Source organism: Leptopilina heterotoma, unplaced genomic scaffold (genome assembly GCF_015476425.1).
Source record: "Leptopilina heterotoma isolate Lh14 unplaced genomic scaffold, ASM1547642v1 Lhet_52, whole genome shotgun sequence".
Lineage (NCBI taxonomy): Eukaryota > Metazoa > Arthropoda > Insecta > Hymenoptera > Figitidae > Leptopilina > Leptopilina heterotoma.
The window spans coordinates 4,146,337-4,169,963 of NW_025111114.1; the positions used below are offsets into that span (position 1 = coordinate 4,146,337).

The 23,627-nt window shown below is 22.8% G+C and overlaps 2 protein-coding genes across 10 annotated transcripts in view; one reads left to right on the forward strand and one right to left on the reverse strand.

Moving 5' to 3' along the window:
• The window catches only part of LOC122508120 (synaptosomal-associated protein 25), a 58,929-nt gene extending 56,555 nt beyond the window's left edge, over positions 1 to 2,374 (forward strand). For all 7 annotated transcript variants that reach the window (XM_043621248.1, XM_043621246.1, XM_043621252.1 and 4 more), the window contains one exon: positions 95 to 2,374. In XM_043621248.1, the coding sequence (XP_043477183.1) occupies positions 95 to 157 (63 nt within the window). In that variant the 3' untranslated portion in view covers positions 158 to 2,374. The remainder of the gene's footprint in view (positions 1 to 94) is intronic.
• Positions 2,375 to 8,182: 5,808 nt separating this feature from the next.
• LOC122508124 (protein similar-like) overlaps positions 8,183 to 23,627 on the reverse strand; it is a 52,661-nt gene continuing 37,216 nt past the window's right edge. For all 3 annotated transcript variants that reach the window (XM_043621255.1, XM_043621256.1, XM_043621254.1), the window contains exons 8-14: positions 21,832 to 22,210; positions 19,091 to 19,343; positions 14,879 to 15,225; positions 14,474 to 14,703; positions 11,708 to 11,847; positions 10,693 to 10,955; positions 8,183 to 8,514 (exon numbers count right to left, since the gene is read on the reverse strand). In XM_043621255.1, coding sequence (XP_043477190.1) covers positions 8,239 to 8,514; positions 10,693 to 10,955; positions 11,708 to 11,847; positions 14,474 to 14,703; positions 14,879 to 15,225; positions 19,091 to 19,343; positions 21,832 to 22,210 — 1,888 coding nt within the window. In that variant the 3' untranslated portion in view covers positions 8,183 to 8,238. The remainder of the gene's footprint in view (positions 8,515 to 10,692; positions 10,956 to 11,707; positions 11,848 to 14,473; positions 14,704 to 14,878; positions 15,226 to 19,090; positions 19,344 to 21,831; positions 22,211 to 23,627) is intronic.

A 23,627-nucleotide genomic window follows, 5' to 3' on the forward strand; every position in this document is an offset into this window, starting at 1 on the left:
GATTATTATAGTTAATAGATTTTGTATTTGAAAAAAAAATATTTGAAAAAAGAAAAGTGAATTTATTTATTAATTTGCACTCGATTTTTTTCAGGGCGAGTCGAACGAGACGAGGATACAAGTGGCGAACGAGCGAGCCCATCAGCTGCTCAAATAAGAAAACAACTTCCATGGAAAAATAATAATTTTTTCGAAAATTCTATTTCGAGTTGCTACAAATACTTATACATCCCCATTTATTTACATTATTGTCCCTTATACTTATTATCGTCTCAGTGTCTACCTGTTCACTTACGTGCTATTTGCATATATTTACTTAATATTTATCTCTAACATTATTATTTGCCGGCGCATCGTCTCTCAAACGAAAATAAATTAATAAATCTTACAACAGCTTCTTAATAAACCGCTGAAAATTAAATAACAAAAATAATTCCTTTTCTCTCTTGCATAGATGAAAGAAATAAAATATTATAATCACACGAAAAAAAGGAATTCGAAATAAAAATTTGGGAAAATGCGCTCGCAAATAAAAAAAAAGACCTTTGAAGAACTGTTTAAATAAGGCCAAGGGATTTTCTTTTTTATTTTTCTCACTCATGCGCTGGTCGCACGAATCTTTTTATCAATAAAATAAAAGGGCCTATTTCATCGTTTTATATTTAAACAGTCCTCCCGAATCGTCAAGTATATTTAAAAAGAAAAAAATCTAGATTTTCCGATCGTTCCGAGTCCATTAAAAAAAAACTTCACTTTTATCTCTAAAAAATAAAAAAAAATATTCAGCAATTCTCCGTTATTTCCTTAAAAGATGTACGTAAATTTTTTGGAGAAATGTGAATTTTTTCGGAAACAAAACAAAAAAAAAACTCTATTTTTCTAGGAAACTTTTTTTCCAAATACTGTAAAAAAGAAAAGAAAAGTGAAGTTTCGACGAAAGATATTGTGAACAGGATTCGGAATGTATTGTTTGATGGTAAATTTGAATAATTCAATCCCATTTTTTTAGAATCTTTTTTTTTGAAATTTTTCAAAACTTTGTAGGTTCGAGAAGGTCTTATCAAAATATTTTAGATCTCGTTAATTAAAGACCATTGTCGGTGAACAACGATTATTAAAGTACGCATAGCGTCCAGCGATCGTCACTGATTCAAATTTGCAATTTTCTTCAATTTATCGAAAAACAATCCAAAAGGAAATATTCGAAATATTCCGAAATATTCTAATTTACTGAAAATAGAAAATTAAAAAATTAATTTTGAAATAAATTTCGAAACTTAAATTTAATAAAAATTTTTTTCTAATTTAATAAAAATAGAGGAAAAATTGTTTACAAGTAAAAGTTTAATGAATTCAAAAAAAGGTAGAAACAGTGACGTCGCTTTTTACTCTTTCCATTTTTCATCTTGAGAATTTTTCGACCCCGGAGCGATTCGTCAAGCGAATACGGGGGGCGCTTTTTATGGCGAATTTGATAGGCTTGTTAACAAAAAAAGAAAAAAAAAAGAATAAAAAATAAAAAAAAAATAGAGGAACGCGTGTAGGATTTTAGAATTTTGCCTGCGATTCCTATGAAGAATATTTACACCGAATTGTGCTGGGATTTCCCGTTCGTTATAAAAAAAAAATAATGGGAGGAAAAAGGAATTTTTATTGTGTTTTACAGCAGCGAAAATTAGCGAACAAAAAGAAAATTGTAAGAAAGAAATTAAACGTATTTTTACTTATTTTGCGAAAAACAAGAAGTAAAAACTAACTTGTCTTTAATTTTAAAATTTACGTTTAGTTACTTTTTATCGCCAATTATTTCTTGTAGATATCTCTTCTACGAATTGTAGAGCAAGAGTGACGAATTGTAAAAAGTCAAAACGAGAATGGAGTGACAATTTGATGAGAGTTTTTAAACAAAAGGGTGAAATTTTTCTTATCTATCGACTTTTTGGAAATTTTTCTGATTTTGTGATTTTTATTCTTTTTTTGTTTTATTCAAATTTTATTCTTACTTGTGTTTTTAATTTTACTCGTCTTTATTCTAATCTTACTTGTGTTTATTTTAATCTTACTTGTGTTTATATTAATTTTACTCTTGTTTATTTTAATTTCACTCGTTTTTATTTTAGTTTTACTGGTTTTTATTTTAATTGAAAAAAAATTTTTTTCGAGAACAAAAAAAAAGTCGATGACAAAAAAAATTGCCCGGAAGTTAAACTCGACTCATTGTAGCGTAGGTATATAACTCGCGCGCTTGTGAGCTCGCACTTGATGCGAAGCCCTCAGGTCACAGTAAGGTTTAACTCCAAGAAAGATAAAAAAAAACTTGTATATTACTGTATTTACATAAAGCTTGTACATGTACTGTAGACAAACATAGAAACGATAGTGAGATTTGGCTCTGCGACAAGGGGATGGGGGTGAAAGGCGTCAATCTCGTATTTAAAAAAAAAGAGAAAAAAAAGCTATTGGCACTGCACTTCTAGACATTTCACAAAAAAAAAAAAAAAATTCAAAAATCGAAAGCACCGAAGCTATTTTCAAAGCTAATTTTACTTTTTTCACTTCATCAATTTCTGTCTTTTTTCGCAAAGCTCGTTGCAAAATTCTCCACTAAAACTATTGACAACAGTCTATTTTTTTCGAGAAAAAAATTTTGTTTTTAAATATATGTAAATTTAAAAACGAAATTTTATTTTTTCTAGTTTCTTAACTTAGTTTAAAAACGTTTAAAACAAAAATATTTAAAATGAACGTTTAAATTATTTAAGAAATATTTTTAATTATTTATTAAATTTACGTAATTTATTTATTTATTTATTACGTAATTTATGAAATAATTTATGAAATAATTTATGGAATAATTTATGAAAAAATTTATTAAACAATAATTTATCCACTTAATTAATTTCTTTACTACTTAATTTATTTTTCTACCAACTTAATATTGTATTTTACTACTTAATTACCTTGTACACCACTTAATTATATTTACAAAAATTATTTACGAAAAAATACTAGTAAGTAAATAAAATAGTAATAAAGAATTTAATTAAATTTAATTAATTAACAAATTATTAATTAATTATTTAATTAATAATTAATAATTAATAATTAGTCATTAAGAAATTTGGAATTCCGAAGATAAAATCGACTGTATTCAATAGTTTTCCCGCAGTGGTGAATTTGCAAAAGTGCCAATAGATTTTTGGAAAAATTCTATTCTTGAAAACAAAAAAAAAAAAACTTTTTTCCTATTGGATGCAACAAAGTTTTTTGACAAAAGTCATTTTCATTTTTTTGTCATTTACTCAGGGCGTAGTGAAGAAAAAAAAATGCGCGATGCTCATCGCTAGGACTACTTAGAAAAAAAAACGAAATTCTAAAGTGATTCTTGTTTTAATTATAGACAATTCAATAATATAAATATTATTAATAAAAGATATATTGCTTAGTTGAGAAAATTTTAGATTGATCGAGAAAAAAAAATGGGAACAAGTTCTGCTTAGTAAAAAAAAAATGTTTGTAAAAAAAAAAAATTTGAACAAATTTGAAAATTTATTTTCAATTCATCTAGTTTTTAAGTGTTAAGATTAAAAAAAAAATCTTTTTAAACTCTATATAATATATGCTTATTAATCTAGTTATTATTCTAGTAAAGAAAAAAAAAATTGTTATCTTATCTTGTGGATGATGAGCATCGCAAACGAGATTGATGAAAAATTTTCTTTTTTCCAAAAAATGACCAATATGTATATTTATTATTTCCTTTTTCGTCGAATCGAATAAAAAATCTATGTAAAAAATAAAAAAAAAAATCCTCCTTTATAAGATGAAAACGATGTTTTCGATTCATAAGGAAATTTTCGATTCGTCTTTATAAATTAGACTTGAGCTCATCGTGATGGGAACAGAAATAAAAAAATTTAGTGTTTGCGAGTCGAGCGACATTTTACGAGTTGAAATTTTCCATTTTCTCGAAAACACGTGAAAAAAAAAAATACTGTAGCTTTTCTCATTATACATTTCAAAACAAAAAGGGGAATTTTTTTCCATTTTCAAATTCTTCAATTTTTTGTTAATATAGTAAAGAGAGAAAGAGAGAAAGTTAATCTTCGTTGGCGAATGGCTATTTAGTCCACGAGTCTTGATTAATTAAATTATATTAATTATTAAGCTAATTAACAAGGTGGATCCATTGACAAATTCAAATATTGAATCGTTTAAAAAAAATTTCCATTTCAATGTAAATTAATTAATTAAATAATAATTTAATTTATTTATACAAATTTAAATTTATTTTTTAGGAACTTTTCGAAATTTGTAAATTTTAATTTACAAAAACAATTGTATTTAGTATTTAAGGAAATAAATGAATGTCGGAAAGAAATAATGAAAATTCATCGAGATTATGATTATTTAAGCGACAATTAATTTGTTAATTTTAATTGTAAAATAAACTATTTTAATTAACAATTATTATTTAATTAACAGAGCAGTTAATTTGTTCCTCTACTAAAAAAAAAGAAACTTGACAATCAGTAGGGGAATAAATTAAAGAAAATATTCAAGTTTTAATTGTTGTTTAAGTAATTATAATTATTTAAAATTAAAAAATATTGTAAATGAAATCCGAATATTAACTAAATATTTTCAAATATTTTCAAATAGGTAAAATATTTAATAGCAAAAGAAATTTTATGTTTAAAATTTATTTAATTTTAATCTATTAAATCGATAGTAAAATTAAAAAATACTATAAAAAAAGAGGAGAAATTAAATTGAATTAAATTTAAAAATTCGTTTTGAAATTGTCAATGGATTTTATTATTAGCCTTGAGATGAGAAAAACCTACTACTTCTGCGTTAACTATAGCCTAAAGTATTTTTCAGTAACTTTTTTGCAAATATCAATTTTAAATTATTATAATTATTAATTATTAATTATTAATTATAAATAAATTAAAAATTATAATTATTATTACAATTTATTGAAGAGCGTGTCTTTTATTGGCGAAAAAAAAGTACCAGTTTTAGCGCGAATCGAGCAGGTATTTTCGATCGTGCACCAGAAGAAAAGAAAAAAAAAAGTATAAATAAAAAACAAAAAAACCTAGTAGAATTGCACTGCGTTTGTAGACACGATGTACTTTAATTATTGCATTAAAAAACAATTATATATTGAAAAAATAATCTCAGTACTAAAAAAAAAAAAAATATTAAAAAAAAAAAAATATGATAAGACTCTGGTCAAAGCTGAAGCTAATAAGATTTTAATAGAAATGTAAATCAAGATGGGCAAAAGTCAAGTAAATTTCTATTATTTGCTGTAAACTTCCTCGTGAAAGAATTATTCAAAAAAAAAAAAAAAAAAAATTTTTTTTTTTTAATGACTCTTTCAATAAATTTTTTGCGTTCATCTTCTTGGATCTTTAGCTGCAAATTTGTGAGCGAGTTTTATGTGTGTGAAAGAAAAGAAAAAACGAGTGAGAATGAAAGAAAAAAAAGCTTTTATCTATTTTATCACTGAAGCATAATATTTAACGCACATTTTCGAGTCACGATTAATTCGTAAATGAAAAAAAAAAAAAAATTAAAAAAAGCGTTTATTTGTATGTTTAATAAGGCGCAGATAAAGAAATAAGAAGAGGAAATTTTTTTGAGGAAGTTCACAAATCGATGATGATGATAAATGACGCGACAATTCAGTTCGCTGAATTAATTTACGAGAAGGAATATCGGGTTTCCTGAAATTCTGTTATAGCGTCTCTAAATGTATATTACAAACGCGATCTTATAAATATAAATATATAAATATTCAAATATGTGTATAAATATATATAAAAGTTTATATAAATATACATAATTTATTTATTTATATATTTATATTCTGTTAATTGTACATTAAAATAAAATTAAGTTATCCTAGACATTGATGTTTTCAAATGACTTGAAATTTTACCGCCTTTATACCACGTGACTCGCACGCATGCGCTGAAGAAAATTTTCAATCACGTGACTGACAATTTCCGCACTTTTTCATTTTTTATTGTGGCAAAAATTCTCCTTTTGTTGAAAAAAATAGAGTTGAAAGTTTCTTTTCACCCTTTTTTTTATCTCATAATAGAAAAAATTATAAATAAGATAATATCGATAATAATATTGCAGGAAAATTGATATTTATTTTTTTTGTCAAGTTGGCCAACCTTTTGGAGGGAAGATCTCAGTTTCGCGCTTCAGTTGCTAGCGTTGCTAGTAGTGAACATATCGTTGTCGGGTATTTTAATCTGAAACTTATTCTAAAATCGTAAAATATTTAAAATATATTCATAAATCGTTGATTTTTAAGCGAACTATTGTAAAGTGTGATTAAATTTGTCCACGTGTTGTGAGAATTACGAAAAAATAATGTTCATAGTGAAAGTGCTCCATGTTTCACGGTACTTTGCGAAATTATCAAAATTGTGATTAATATTTCACGTGTTTTTCAATATTTCAAATGAAAGCAGTATTTATTTGTTGATTAGTGATAAACATTCGTTACTTTTTGAATAATGTGCAATATTCCAAAGGATTATTGGTTGTCTTGGTTGTTAATATTAAATTCAAATTTTGAGGTTATGTTCGAAAGTTTAAATCGTTTAAATTTCGCTTTACGAAGTTGGCTAACGTGTTTTTCTTGCATACAAATATTTTTCGGAGCAAAACGAGAAAAATGGTTTTCGAATATTAAAATTTATACCTATTTATATTCGATAACAGAATCTTTCAAGTGGTGCAAAAATTTTGTATGAAAAAGTGAATTTTGTGTTTCGAATAATTGACGTTTTCACAAATATATATCAGAGATTCTCGAGTACAACAGAAGACGTATTTTCCTCTTCGGATTAAAAGTAAGAATTTGCTAAATTTAATTTCAAAAACTATTATACTAAAAACTATTAATTATTAAATTTAATTAAAAATAATAAATTATATCTTAGAGTCAAGTGATTTTTAAAAGAAAATTAAAAGTAACGATAACTATTTCAAAAAATTTTTATAAAAAACGAAACAAATTGATTACAAATTGATAAGAAATATTTACCTGCTTTTTTTCAGATGTAAGTGATTTCAAAAACTATACATATTTCAAAAACAATCGGAAATTAAAAGGTATGTCACAAAATATTATTATACACAGAAAAAAAAATATGTGTGAGAATAAAAATACACAATTGGTACACAACTTTGTATTTTTGAATACAAAATATATCTATACATATTAATATTATTAATTAATATAATATAATTTGACATAATATAAAATATAACACGCGCGGCAGTTTACTAATTTTAATAAATCTTTAAACAAAATGCTCTCTTATTTAAAAATAATTTTTTGTTCCCCTCAAAAAAAAAATGCTTTTTATAAAAACATTTTTCAAGTCCGAAGAATTAAAAAATTTTTATCACAACTCTTTCTAATGGTAAAAAAAAATGACTTTTTCATTTACCATATTTAGAAAAACTTTGAGAAAATATTTTTCACATCAATTTATATGATAATAATTTTCAAAAAAATGATAATGCTCTACGCGTAGAATTCAAATTATATTTGGAAATATATTTTTAATATATTTATATTATATATTTATACATATATAACTCTTCTTAGAAATTATCTTAGAAATTAATTTAAAAAAATGATTAAAAACAAAATTTTAAAATGTGCGAAATTAAAAAAAAATTGTCTTTATAAACATTAATTTGTATTATAAATTTTGAAAATTAAATTCCAAATTCTAAATATTGGAAAAATAAATCTTAATGAAAAATTTTAAATAAAACTTCCCCCGAATAACAGAAAAAAAACCCCATAAAAAATCGATTATTAAAAATGCCTTTTTTTTAAAGGAAATTTCGAAATTAGAATAGAAATAACGTAGTAAAATTTACAGTGGCACGGTAAATAAAATTATTTCTTAATTGTCCTAAAAGGAAATTAATTTTTAGAGCTAATTTACAAATTTCCTCGTTTTCTTCGTCACAAACAATTATTCCTGCATCATTGAAATTTATTCGACGTTCGTCAAAAAAAATTGTTTTTCTGCTTCTAAGAAAAAAGCATTTTTACTTCTTCAAATAGTTAGTAAAGCACGACAAAGCGTTTGAATAATTATTAATTATAATTTTCTTCTCTAATTTACTCTTCTTTTTCTTCTATTTTTTTCTCTGCTTTTTCTGTTTCTATTTTTTTTTTATAATTTAGACGAGATTCTGGTCCAATGATAATATATCAGATTCTTGTAGATATTTTGGAATTTCAAATGGCAGGATATCATAATTAGTTGTCATTATTGTTGTTGGCCAGTCTCTATTAATTCGATTTGAATTCTCATTTTTCGAATTAATTAAATTTGTTGTATTTATCGATGATAACCATTGCGGCGAAATTTTTCCTCCTTTCTGATTGAATCTTGTTATCTTATTTTTTCTCAATAGTTCTGGATTTATTAATTCGTAATTTTGAATCGGAATATCCTAAAAAGAAAATTAGATAAAATTAGTTTTTTTCTATATTTGAATTGAAATATAGAAAAAAAATGCGAAAAGTTGTTAGTATTTTCCATTAGTTCGGTAATTAGTAATTGAAAATAAATTAATAATTGTGTAAAAACAATTTTTTTTTTTTGTTAAAAAAACTGATATTAAAACATTCAGGCACTAAAATACAATAAATTTAACAAAAAAAAACAATTTGTCAATTTTTCGCATTTTGTGGTTGTGACAAAATAATAGAAAAAAAAGAAAAGAAACCTTCCAAGGCGAACGAGCAACACGCATATAAAAAACATTATTTTTTTTCTACTTAAAATTGAAATTACTTAACCTAGGTAGTGTGATGGTTGAGAAATTTCCAATCGCACTGCTGCATTTCTCGAGGAAAACGAATAAAAAGCAAGGAGAAGGAAACGAATTTTCAAATTAAAAATTGAATTAATTTAAACTAGATTTTTAACTCTCTCTCTCTCTTTTCTTCTCTCGTGCCTCTCATTTTCCCCGCAAATTATTTTCTTCATCACTCATCCTGCTGAAGCCAAGTTTCGTTGATTGAAAACGCAACAAAAATTAAATAAATAATAAATTTCTTTCTTTTTCAAAATACGACCTGAAATTAGAAAAAAATTTCCTACATAGTAAATATTTCTAAACTACAAATAATATAAATGAAGATATTTTACTATTTTCGAAGGATCTCGGGAAAATGGCTTTTACAAAAAAAAAAGGAATTGAAACGCAGCAGACTTTGGTTTTTATATCGGTGATCATTTTTTTTTTCAGTATATATTTCAATAACGATTGATCAACAATAATGATAAATATTTATACATCATTTTTAGAGAGCTGAACGGTAATTATTTTTGTCTTTTGAATAAAATTCGACATGAAAAAATTCTGGTCAAATTAAAAAAAACAATTTTGAAAAATTTTATGTCGAATTTATAACTCTACCGAACTGCGCACTTTTTTTCCTTTTTGGCAGTGCTTTTTAAGTTCTCGACTTTTCGTTGTTTTATCTCCTTCACCGAGAAGACTTTTTTTATCTAAAAGAAAAAATTTTTTCCCCTTCGGACGTTATAAATATTAAATAATTATTGAATTCTACAAGAATTTCGATAAAATTGGCAGTGTGCGATCGATTTTTATTTTGCACAAAAAAAATATGTGTTTTTCAAATTGTTCATTTCTCTACAATTGAAAAAATATTTTTCAATAGAAAATTTGGGTTCATTTCTTTGTAATAATTAAATTCAGAAGCCTCTCTTTTTTGCATTACAAAAAATATATGGTTTCTGAAGTATGAAAAATGTTGATATTTTTTTTTTCTTTATTTTATACTAAAAATTCTTTCCTTTTAGTAAAAGAAGGAAAAAAAAATTTTTTTTTTCCCGATCACACCGAGGAAAAAACACAATAACTATTCTAAACAAATATTTTACAATTCTTTGTAATTTTGCATACGTAGTTTTAAAATTTTCTATAAAACAGAAACAAAATTCGTCGCAAATTATTATTTATAAATATAAATTTCTGAAAAATTTAATTCAGAAATAAAATTTTTCTATTTATCGAATCTCATTTTGATTTAGGCGTCTAGACGAAAAAAAAATATATCCGAACTAAATACTAATCTTCAAGATTTAAAAAAATGCTATTTACAAAAAAAAAAATGTTGTGATTTTTTCAAAAAATCTTTCTATTAAAATTCTTCAAGAATTTAATTTTCAGTTTTAAAATTTCACTAGCAGTTGCTAACAAAAGAAAAATAGTTTTTTTTCACATTTTTCTTGATAGAAAAAAAATTGTAAGAGAAAAAAAATTCTTTTCTTTTTTTTTATCGAATCACTTGCTCGTGATGCCTTTGGAAGGTTTCGGCTTCGTTAGGCAAACATATCCGGCACTCACGTCGCAACCGGAAACAAGAAGGTTCATGAGAACGCTGTTCGATTGTTGTGACGTGATTGATTTCGATGCAGTGCCTTGTCGTGATTTTACAAGGTCACCGCAACCACCGCCATCATCATCGTCATCGTAATCAATATCATTATAATTTATCCCCCCATCTCCACCTCCTCCTCCTTCGCCTAAGTCATCATCATCATCAACAATAACAACACCACCACCACCACCATCACCACCACTAACACCACCACCTACGCTTGTATTATTATCATCCTTTGCCAGTCGTTCTCTCATTTCCAATTGATTTTGCCAATTTTTCGGCATATCCGCCGTTACCAAGCGATGTAAAAGTTGACTTCCTTCCTGCATACCCGAAATAACATTCTGATTTGTTAATTGAAAATTTTCTGCTCTCTCGCATTTGATGCGTTTATATTCGTTCTCGGACTTTGTAGAATAGCCGTGAACTCGTTTATTTGACCTTTCGCTGCAGAGTCGATGCGACTCGAGTTCTTTGCCTAGGAAAAAGTAGAATTCGCAAAATAAATTAGAGGGAAATTTTTAGGCTTTGGCTTTTCTTTCCTCAGGATTTTCTTTTTTTTCAAAAAAAAAAAAAATTGAATGTGTTACTATTTTGAAATCCGACTAAATTAGCCGAGTAGCCTTGATGCAATTAATTACTCTAGTATTTATAGAATCGTTAAAATAAAATAATCCTTACTTAGAAAATACTAAAAGAATATAATAAATACCAAAAAAATAACAATTAAAATACAAATAATAATTTTAATTAAAAATTTAAATTTTCAACAGTAAATTCTTCAATAATATTTTCAACAAAAAAATTCTTCAATTCGAAAAACTACTATTTTAAAAATCCGTAAAGTAAAAAAATTTAAATTAAACTTTTTCTGTAAAAAAAAAAGAATTTTCCAGTTATTCTATTTTTGACCAATCTTTTTGCAAGTTCTAAACTGGTTTCATTTATTTATTTATATTTATTTAAACACCTGATTTATTTATTTTGTTGAGTTTTTAAAAAGTTTCTTAAATTTATTTTATTTATTTATATTATTTACCTACTAATTTATTAATTTATTGAATATTGAAATAAAGTTTAATTATTTTATGAAAATAAAATAGATTTTAAATGTAAAGCCTTAAAATTTCAGAAAATATGGATTTAAGATTTGAATAGCATTTTTAGAATTAATAAATTATAGAGTGAATAGTTTTTTTTTTAATAGAAAAAAAAGTATTGAAAACTCACCTTTGACTCGAATTTGACCGAGAACATGTGCTGGATTAACCATGTCACCGCCATGATCTTTGAATTTTCTTACACTCGATTCATTTCTTAATAATTGTGCAAGACTTGAATTCTTCTTTTCTTCTATTAAATTATTATTCCTGAAACAGTTAAATATTTTTTGTAAATTTTACTGGAATGAAAAATTCATTTCGTTTTTAGGAAGTAAAGTAAATCAAAACTCAATGTAATGATTTTCATTATAATGTTTTGAACGTTCAAATGAACAAAATATTTTTTCTGCTCCAATATTTTTTTAAATTATTACAAAAGGGTTTCTTTTAAATCCGTGTAAGATTGAAATAAATAAATAAATAAAATTATGAACAACTAAATAAAAATACTAAATAATAAAAATGACTGAAATTGAACATTTATTTAGTTAAAAATTAATTTTTTATTATGAAAAATAATATTTTGTAAATAAAATTGAAATTCTTATTTTGCAAATAAAAAAAAATTAAAGAATTAATAAAAAATATCATCGTTTATATGAACGTTCGAAATTTTAGGGACATTATTATTAAAATAATTAATTAGAAATTAATTTCTAACAAAAAGAAATTTCTTCAATTGTAATTAAAAAATAGGATACCTATTATTGAAATTTTTGCTTAAATTGTAATTATAATTATAATTATTTGCTAAAAGACTAAAAAAATTTTTAGCACAAAAATTTATATTATTATTAAAGTAACAGTAGTTTGAAAATAATTTAATTCTTTCGAAGAATGTTATTTTATTTATGAAAATAATTATGAATTCTTGCGAGAGAATTTTATTAAAATTTTTGAAAATTCTAATTAAATTCATTTGAAGAATTTCTTTTGATTTTTTTTTTTTTTTGAAATAATAGAGATTCCTTAATAATTTTAATTGATAATTGAAATTTAATAATAGATTTAAACAATGAATTTTTTTTAAAGAGAAACTAACAATTCAAAATAATCGTGTTTGTCAATAATTATAATTAAAAATTTGATTATTGAGAATTTTATTAAAACTGTATTGAAAATAATTGAATGCTTGCAAAGAATTTAAAAATTTTTGAAAATTCAAATTAAATATTCTTTTAAAGAATTTTTTTTGAATTTTTTTGAAATAATGGAGATTTTCTAATATTTTTAATTGATAATTAAATTCTTTTCAGACTTTTTATTACAATTTTTTGAAACAAATTTAATGAATTCCAGAAATTTCATGTTTTTTGAATGTTTTTAAAATAATTGAATTCTTTTAACACAAACTAACATTTTAAAATAATCTTATTTGTCAATAATTGTAATTAGAAGTTTGATTATTAAAGAATTTTTTAAATATTGTATTGAAAATACTTTACTTTCTGAGAAGAATTTTATTATTTATAAAAATAATTCAATTTTGCGAAGAATTTTAGCTATTTACAAAAATAATTGAATTGTTTCCAAGGATTTATTAAAATTTCAGAAAATTCCTAATTGAATTCTTTCGAAAAATTGTATTAAAGATTAGAAAAAATAATTGAATCTTCTCGTGAAATTTTATTAGAATTGTATTGAAAATAATTGATGTCCTGCAAAGAATTTTACTATTTATAAAAATAATTGATTTTTTGTGAAGAATTTTACTTATTTAGAAAAATAATTGAATTATTTCGAAGGATTTATTAAAATTTTAGAAAATAATAATTGAATTCTTTCAAAAAATTGTATTAAAAATTAAAGAGAAAATTGAATCCTTATTCGTGAAATTTAATTAAAATTGTATTGAAAATAATTGAATTTCTGAGAAGAATTTTACTATTTACAAAAGTAATTGAATTGTTTCGGAGGATTTATTAAAATTTTAGAATGTTAATTGAATTCTTTCGAAAAATTAAATTAAAAATTTTAAAAAAATAATTGAATATTCTCGTGAAATTTTATTAGAATTGTATTGAAAATAATTGATGTCCTGCAAAGAATTTTACTATTTATAAAAATAATTGATTTTTTGTGAAGAATTTTACTATTTAGAAAAATAATTGAATTATTTCGAAGGATTTATTAAAATTTTAGAAAATTAATTGAATTCTTTTGAAAGATTGTATTAAAAATTAAAAAAAAAATTGAATCCTCTTATTCGAAAAATTTCATTAAAATTGTATTGAAAATACTTTAATTTCTGAGAAGAATTTTATTATTTATAAAAATAATTCAATTTTGCGAAGAATTTTAGCTATTTACAAAAGTAATTAAATTGTTTTGAAGGATTTATTAAAAGTTTAGAAAATAATTGAATTCTTTCGAAAAATCTTATTCAAAATATTATTATATATTTTAAAAAAATAATTGAATCTTCTCGTGAAATTTTATTAGAATTGGATTGAAAATAATTGAAGTCTTGCAAAGAATTTTCCTATTTACAAAAATAATTGAATTGTTAGGAAGAATTTTATCAAAACTTTAGAAAATAATTTAATTCTTTTGAAAAATTGTATTCAAAATTAAAAAAAAATAATTGAATCTTCTCGTGAAATTTTATTAGAATTGTATTGAAAATAATTGAAGTCTTTTATTTGAAGGTTCGAAATTTTCGAATCATTATTATTATTCTTCTTTTCATTTTTAGTTTACTAGGTATTATTATTATTTTCCTTTTATTATTATTTTTATGTTTGATTTCTCAGAATAGAAAACCAAGTTTTGTAATTGAATTAAAATCGAAGAAAGCAATAGAAATAAATAGGAAATAATGACGAATTCTCACCATTTGGACTTTTTGTCGTTTATTTGTGTTGGGCCCCACATGACCATGTCATTATTAATAAGTAATTCTAGTGCTTCGTCCTGATCGGACATAGGAATATAGGGTGCTCTTAGCGCTAGTTCATCATCGGCCATAACGTCCGTTATACTCAGCATTAGCATTTCATCATCGGAAAATCCATTTCCACTTCCGCTTGGACTACAAAGAGAATCTATACTTCTCTCTGGACTCTAGAACAATAATAGACAACGTTTTTCTCAATCAAAAATTATAGAAATCAATTACAATTTTTTTCTATCCAGAAAACTTCTTTTGTTCGAAAAATAAAATAAATTCAATCTAAAATAGTTTAAAGAGTAGAAAAAGTAAAATTAAAATTTTTTAAATTAAAATTATAAAAATTACCCTGCTGAGTGTTGGCGAATGAAGTTCAGTACTACAACTCCCTCGACTCGGCGAATCACGATAAATAAATGGATCACGATCTTGAATTGAAATATCCAAATCCTTATTTTTTAATGAATCGCCAAGAATTGAATGCTCCTGATGATTTCTAACGAGACTTGAATCAGTGAGATCGGCAACTGGCAATTCTGTTTGAAGTTCCGAGCTCAATAGTGGACAGTAACTTTCATTTTCGAGAATAAAATCATCCAACATATCGGAAAGGAATGGAGGATCCTCAAGTGGAACACAAACATCACCGGCCGTTGGTGCCAAATGTGTCAAATCCTCTGGTTCGTCTTTCAACACTGAAAAAAGAAAGCAAAAAAATATTGAAAAAATTAATGAGATTAATTATAAGAAATTAATTGTCACAGCTTTCAAGTGATACTCGCTTTGTTTATTGCAACAAAAACAGCGTTTTATCCAACTGCAAAAATGAATGACGTAGAATTCTCGAAAACTATAAAAATAAAAACTATAATAATGAAAAAATAATGTATATTTATTTTTTTTGGAAAATATTTAATAGACAAATGGAGAGTTTTTAGACTAATTTTGTATTCTATTGAAGAAGTTTTAGTGATTAAAATCTAAAATGCGTGTTTGGAACTATTAGGAAAGAATTTAGTGCGATTAAATCAAAAAATTATTTTGCGCAGTTAGAAAATAGTTTCAACTTTGTATTTATGAATTATTTCCAAAAAAAAATAGTTTCCCATAGCAAATTATTTTCTACTTTGAAGAATTTTATTACATATTTTTACAATTGGGAATGATTAAATAAAGGAATTTTTCGCTCTGCAGTTTTTAATTTATTTTCAATTAAAAAATTTCTCACTATTATAAATAATTATTTATTGGATAAAAGTTACATTTTTTCAAATTCTGAAGCCAAATAGTAAAAAAGAACTTGTTTCAAATCAAGTTGAGTGTAATTTGCACTAAAAAAAATTTTGAATTTAGTTTTTTCATTAATAATTAATAATTAGTAATATTTTGCAAAATAAAAAATTTTATATTTTCAAACATAAAAACTTCAATATTAGAATAATTTCAGATTAAAAATTTTTTAAATTCCCTTATTAAGTACACAATTAATTGTTCTTGTTTATTATTTTCAAACCAATTTTAATAAAACTTCACAAATTTCAATTATTTTCTAAAGTTTTGATAAAATTCTTCCTAACAATTCAATTATTTTTATAAATTCTAAAATTCTTTGCAAGAATTAAATTATTTTTATAAATAATAAAATTTTTCTCCAAAATTCCATTATTTTCAAAAATTTTAATAAAATTCTTGGTAAAATTTCAATTATTTTCATAAACTTTTCTCAATTCAATCAAATTTTTTACAGAGATTCAATTATTTTTAATACAATTTTAATCTAGTTTCTTGAAAAATGAAATTAAAATTGTATTAAAAATAATTGAATAATTGAATAAAAATAATTGAATTCAATTATTTTTAATACAATTTTAATCTAATTTCTCGAAAAATGAAATTAAAATTGTATTAAAAATAATTGAATAATAATTGAATAAAAATAATTGAATTCAATTATTTTTAATACAATTTTAATATAATTTCTCGAAAAATAAAATTAAAATTGTATTAAAAATAATTGAATCTCTGTAAAAAATTTGATTGAATTGAGAAAATTTTTCTCCAAAATTCAATTATTTTCAAAAATTTTAATAAAATTCTTTTGAGAGAATTCAATTATTTTCAAAAAGTTGGATAAAATCTTGCAAAGGAATTTAATTATTTTCAAAATTTTTTGATAAATACTTCGCAAGAATTCATTGATTCTCAATAAGTTAATTTTTAAATTGAAAACATTTACATAGAAAAATTATTAGAAAATTTCGGAAAGAATTAAAAATGAAGCATCAAAATCATAAATTTGTTACAATTAAATTGAAGAAGAATAAAAACGAAATTAGATTCGTTTAAAGAAACAACTTCTTTCAAGTCAATTAAAAAATCTTTCAAATTAGTTTTTCCATTAATAATTTATAAATTGTTAAATAAATAAATAAATAAATAAAAAATAAATAATTTCCTATTAAATTATATTAACATTATTAATAGAAAATTAAATTATTCTAAACAATTTTATAAGAATTTTTGTAAATAATTATATTTTTTTAAAGAATTTTATTAAATTAAAAAAAAATAATACAATTTTTTTAAATAATTTTCAATAAAAAATTTTGAAAATAGTTAAAATTTACAAAGAATTTTATTAAAAACTTTTGAGAACAATAAATTGAATTGTTAAGAAAACTTGTATTACAATCTTTAAAAAATAAAAATAATTAAACCTGTTAGAGAAATTTTATTAAAATTATCTTGAATATAATTGAATTTTTTCCGAAAAATTTTATTAAAATTGTATTGAAAATAATTGAATTTCTCAGAAGAATTTTATTATTTACCAAAATAATTGAATTCCTGATCCAAGAATTTTACAATTTATAAAAATAATTGAATTGTTTCAAAGAATTTTATCGGAATTGTTGAAAATAATTGAATTTTTATTAAAACTCTTGAAATTAATTAAATTTAAATAATATTTTAAAAAATAATTGTATTCTTTCGAGAAATCTTATTAAAATTGTATTAAAAATAATTGAATTCCTCCGAAACGTTTTATTATTTATGAAAATAATTGAATTCCTTTGACGAATTTTATTATTAATGAAAATATTTTTATCTTGCAAAGAATTTTCTTGTTTATGAAAATTTGAATTCTTGCCGAAGATTTTACAATTCATAAAAATAATTGAATTGTTTCGAAGAATTTTATCTGAATTTTTGAAATAATTGAATTTTTTGAAGGAATTTTATTAAAATTTTTGAAACTAATGATTTTTTTAAAAGAATTTCATCAAAATTGTCGAAAATAATTGAATTTATATTAAAATTTGTGAAAATGATGATGATTTTTTAAAAAGAATTTCATCAAAATTGTCGAAAATAATTGAATTTATATTAAAATTCTTGAAAAAACTTTAAAATTAATATTTTTAAAAATAATTGTATATAAAAGAAATTTTATTAAAATTGTATTTAAAATAATTGAATTGCTCTAAAAAAATATTATTATTTATGAAAATAATGAAATTCTAGCGAAAAATAAATTTTATTAAAATTTTTGTATAATAAAGAAGAATATTTAATGTTATGTACTCAATGAGTGAATTCTTTAAATTTCGAATCTGTAATCATTCGAAAATAATACCTAATCGAAATATATTTCTTGTTAATTAAGTTCACAAATCATAGATTCGTTAATTAAATTAGAGAAGTACGGAAAATAAATTAGATTCGTTTATTTAAACATTCAAGAATGGAATTATGAGCAGTGTTTTCCCATTAATTTTCCGAGAGGGAAAGTTTTAATAATCAAATGAAACAAATATATCTTAAAAACCACGAAGGTAAATTAAAAATTGAAAACTGCAGATATATGAAGAAGAGATGAGATAGTGATGAGATATTTTTTGAGTTGCCGACTAATGAAATTGCAAACATTGAAATGAATAATTCTAAAGGCAAAAAGCATTTTCTTTGATTAATATTACTAAAAGCGTGTGTTTTAAATTGAGAGACAGAGAAAGAGAAAAAACTATGTAACAATATCAATTTTAAAATTTGTATTTTACGTTTCTGAAGTTTTGAACGTTCAATTAAAAGCCGATATTTTTCTATTTGCTATTTTTATTTAATAGTAGAAACTTTTAATTTGTTTTTTAATAAAAAAATATTTTGTATATAAAAGAAAATTAGTTTTTAATTAAATAAAAAATGTTGAATTTTTTACATTTATTTTTCCTTTAAAAAATATTTTGAATATAAAAGAAAATTAGTTTATAACTAAATAAAAAATGTTGAATTTTTTACATTTTTCCCTTTTGTATAGAAATTTGTTTTTATTAATAAATAAAAAATTTCCTTTATTCGAACGTTCGAAATTTTAGTGAAACATATTTTTTAAAAAAATGTAATTTTGACAAACTGATGTTTTTCAAATTGAAAAATTATTTACAAAGAATTAATTTTTGCTAAATAGTGTTAAATATTCTTAATTCAATTTTATTTAATTGAAATTAATCAAAATTAATAATTTAGTTAGTTGATTTTTAAATAATTTTAAGGACTTACTGGTGAGGCCAGGTTGATCTTCACTGTAAGTAAGAAAGCCCGTATTCATGTCCTCGGTACGAGGAGCAAAAATACTTGCTGTCGCTGTTTGTGGCAGTGGTCTGCCAATTTGTGACAATTGACTGAGCTGATCCTGATTAATTCCAAAAACAGGCGATGTTGGAAGAAAGTATGGGAAATTATCAATATTTTCCGAAACGGAATTATTGCGCTGTGAAATTGGTTCCAATTCTTCTTCTCCTTCGGATTTATCCTAAAAAAAAGAAGACAATAATTTCTACATTAATTTTTCTTCTGCAAAAATACCGTTTATGCCCCAATTTTAATTTTTACTGCAGGGTTGCCACACTTTTACTCATTTCAAATTCCCTGACTTTTCCAGGTTTTCCAAGTTAAAAAACTTAATAATTTAATTTTTCCAGGTTTTTAAAACTACATTTATATTTTACAAAATTAAATAATTAGCCATTATAATTTTTCCATAAGAATTACTTTCATCACTTAAATTCAATTATTGTTTTCCAGAATTTTAAACTAACATTCTTCTTTAAATTAATTATTTTTACTAATTTTTGAAAAATTTCATTGAAAATTTTCAAATCTTTTTGTTTACAATTCAATTTTACGAAATTTCATCGATTATTCAGAAATTCTTCAATCAAATTTAATAATATATTAGATAATAAAAACTTGAAATAATTTTTTAAAAAATCCGCAATTAAACTTTCTCAAAAAAATTAATTCCACAAAATTGTTAGTTAAAAATATAAAATATTCAGATTTTCAAAGATTTTAATTTGAAACCTTTACAAAATTCAATTATTTCTAAAAATTCACGCTCTAATGCTTTTAATATTTAATTATTATCTAAAATTTTAACTGAAATCCATTTTTATTAGAAAATTCTACGAGAATTCAATTATTTAAATTCAAAAATAATCTATTGAATAATTGAATGTTTCTTAAAATTCAATTCCCATAAAGAATTTTATTGAATTGAATTGAATTCTTTTGGAAAATTTTATTAAAATAGTAAATATTAAAAATCATTGAATTAAGGAAAATCTTTGAAAAAAATAATAAAATTTCGGAGAAGAATTTAATTATTTCTAAAAATAATTGAATTTTGAGGAGAATTTAAAAAAAAATTTTGAACATAATTGAATTTCTGCGAAGAAAATTTTATTACTTTTGAAAAATCCTAGTTCGAGCCTAGCTTTTGTATTTTCTATTAAATTTCCTCGTAAATTTAGTCTAAAAATTATTTTTTTTACAATTTTTTGTTCCATTTTCTGTGCCACATTTTTTATTTGCAAAATGCTGAATTATAGAAATTAGAAAAAAAACGAAAAAGCAGTCGGAAAAAAAAACTAATTTTTCAGTAGCAATTAATTTCAAATTTGGTGGAAAGTTAATAAACAATAGGAAAAAAAATTTCAAAACAAATATTAGACGAGAAAAGAAAAGCGGCTTTTTTTCCAACAAAAATCGTTGATTGATATTTTTGTTTATTACTGAAAATTTTTATTAGAAAATTGTACGAGAATTCAATTATTTAAATACAAAAATAAATAATTTATTGAAGAATTGAATATTTTTTAAAAATTGAACTCTAATAAAGAATTTAATCAACAAATTTTTAAATAGGTAATTAAAATTCTTTTGGCGAATTTCAATCAAATTTTGAAGAATAATTTCATTTTTCGAGAAATTAGATTAAAATTGTATTGAAAATAATTGAATCTCTGTAAAAAATTTGATTGAATTGAGAAAAGTTTTTGAAAATAATTAAAATTTTACAAAGAATTTTATTACAATTTTTGAAAATATTTGAATTATGAAGAAAAATTTTCTCAATTCAATCAAATTTTTTACAGAGATTCAATTATTTCTATTTAATTATTCAATTATTTTTAATACAATTTTAATTTCATTTTTCGAGAAATTGGATTAAAATTGTATTAAAAATAATTGAATCTCTGTAAAAATTTGTTTGAATTCAGAAAAGTTTTTGGAAATAATGGAAATTTTACCAAGAATTTTATTAAAATTTTTGAAAATAATGGAATTTTGGAGAAAAATTATTTTATTATTTATAAAGATAATTGTAATTTTGAAGAGAATTTTTTTAAACGTTCGACCATAATTGAATTTCTGCGAAGAATTTTATTAAAATTTATATTAAAAATAATTGAAATTCTGCGATGAGATTTGTTATTTATGAAAATAATTTAATCTCTGTAAAAAATTTGATTATTTTTGAAAGTATATTTGAATTATTGCGAAGAAATTTATAAAGAATTTGTGAATACCTATTAGAATTCCTGGGAAATTTTTATTATTATTAATTCATTCATTCAAAATTGAAATTTTACAGAATTTCAAATTACAACCTTTTAAAGTTTATCTATTTATGAAAATTGTAAACGCAAATCTTTTAAAATCCAATTAATTTTGAAATATTTAAGAAAAACTAATTTTCAAGAATAGGCAAAATAACTTTAGAAAACAATGATTTTCCAGGATTCCGATTAAAATTCCCTGACTTTTCCAGGTTTTTTTCAAGGTTTATAAAATTCCCTGACATTTCCAGGTTTTCCAGATTTCCAGGTTGTGTTGCAACCTTGTATTATTAAATTGAATTCTACTATTAAATTCTATTTAATTAATTTTAATTTATGTGGTAGAATTTCAATTTCTAAAGTTTAGATTAAAAAAAATAATTTTTCTTCACAATTTACCTGTTCAGAAGAATTGTTTTCGTTACAATTTTGTGAAATTGTAATTGTCTCGGTAATTTCCTTCAATTGATTGACTTGCTTTGGAGAATAATTTTCTTCGGCTTCATCGAGTATATTGTCAAAGAGATTTTCCTTTTTGTTTGATTCCTTCAAGAATTGATTGAGAGGATCGGATGTTGGTTGTGGTTTGACTATTTGCACTTTTGGCGTTGGACGTTGTTCCAAAATGTTGCTCGGCTCCAAAAGATCAACTAACTCCAAAAGCGGTGGACGAAGTGTATTATTGTCCAATGAAACGGTGATCTCCTCCTCGTTTATTGACACTTCTCTCGCTTCAAGTTGACGAATACTGTAAATTTCGTCCTCACACTCCACTCCACTGAAACATTTTTATTGACACATTATTAAAATTCATATTTTTTGTTATATTTAAGAACCAAATTTTTTCTTTTTTAATTCTCTTCTCTCACGGAAATTTTGGATTCTAGCAAATTTTTTTTTCAGTTTCATTGAAAACAATTATTTTTGATATTGATTAAAATTTATAGTAGTCAGAATTTTTTTTTGAGTTACAATTTGGGAAAAATTACAATTTGGAAAGAATTCGAATTGGAAAGAATTCAATTAGGAAAAATTATAATTCGCAAAGTATTCAATTTGGGAAAATTACACTTTGGAAAGAATTCAATTTGGAAAAATTACAATTTGGAAAGAATTCAATTTGGAAAAATTACAATTAGGAAAGTATTCAATTTGGAAAAATTAAAATTGGGAAAAAATTCAATTTGGAAAAATTTAGAAAAATTACTCTTTAGAAAGAATTCTATTTAGAAAAATTACAATTTGGAAAGAATTCAATTTGGGAAAAATTCAATTTGGAAAAATTAAAATTGGGAAAAAATTCAATTTAGAAAATTTTAGAAAAATTACTGTTTAGAAAGAATTCAACTTGGAAAAATTACAATATAAAAAGAATTTAAATTGAAAAAAATTCAGTTCGTAAAAAATGTAATTTGTGAAAATTACAAAGTAAAATTGACAATTTATTAAAAATAAAATTTTTTTCTTTCATCACAATTAGAAAAGAATTCAATTTGGAAAAATTAAAATTGGGAAAAAATTGAATTTGGAAAAATTACACTTTAGAAAGAATTAAATTTGGAAAAAATTCAGTTCGGAAAAAATGTAATTTGTGAAAATTACAAAATTGTAAAAATAAATATACTGAAATTTACAGAATTAAAATTACAATTCTGGAGTTTAAATAAATAAATACTGACTAAATAAATATTTGAATAAAATTTGTAATTTGTAAAATTGACAATTTATTTTTTAAAAAAATTTGTTTTCTTTCACTAAAAGGAAAAAGAGAATTTTCGTGAGAGAAAGATTAATAAATGAGAGGGGCTTATTAAACAACCGAGTTTTATTGATTCTGAAGAGATGAGGGAAAAATCTGATGCAAAAATCCGTTGAATATGTAACTCTGACGCAAGCACCGCTCGCAAATCGAGGTCTAAACTGTCTTCAACCGGTCGCAACTATCTAATAACTGTGTAAAATTGACCCTACGAAGACACAATTCACAATAAAAAAAATAAAAATTAAAAAAAATTGGTCCATTTCCGATAATCACGAATTTTCATTTTCAATTTACTCTCAAAGAAATTTGTCAATGAAAATTAATTTCAAGTAATTTAATTACCTGAAATTATTATTAAAATTTATTATTTAATACTTTAGAAACAATTTATTTATTTATTTAAATTTAAATTTTATTAAAATTTTATTAAAAA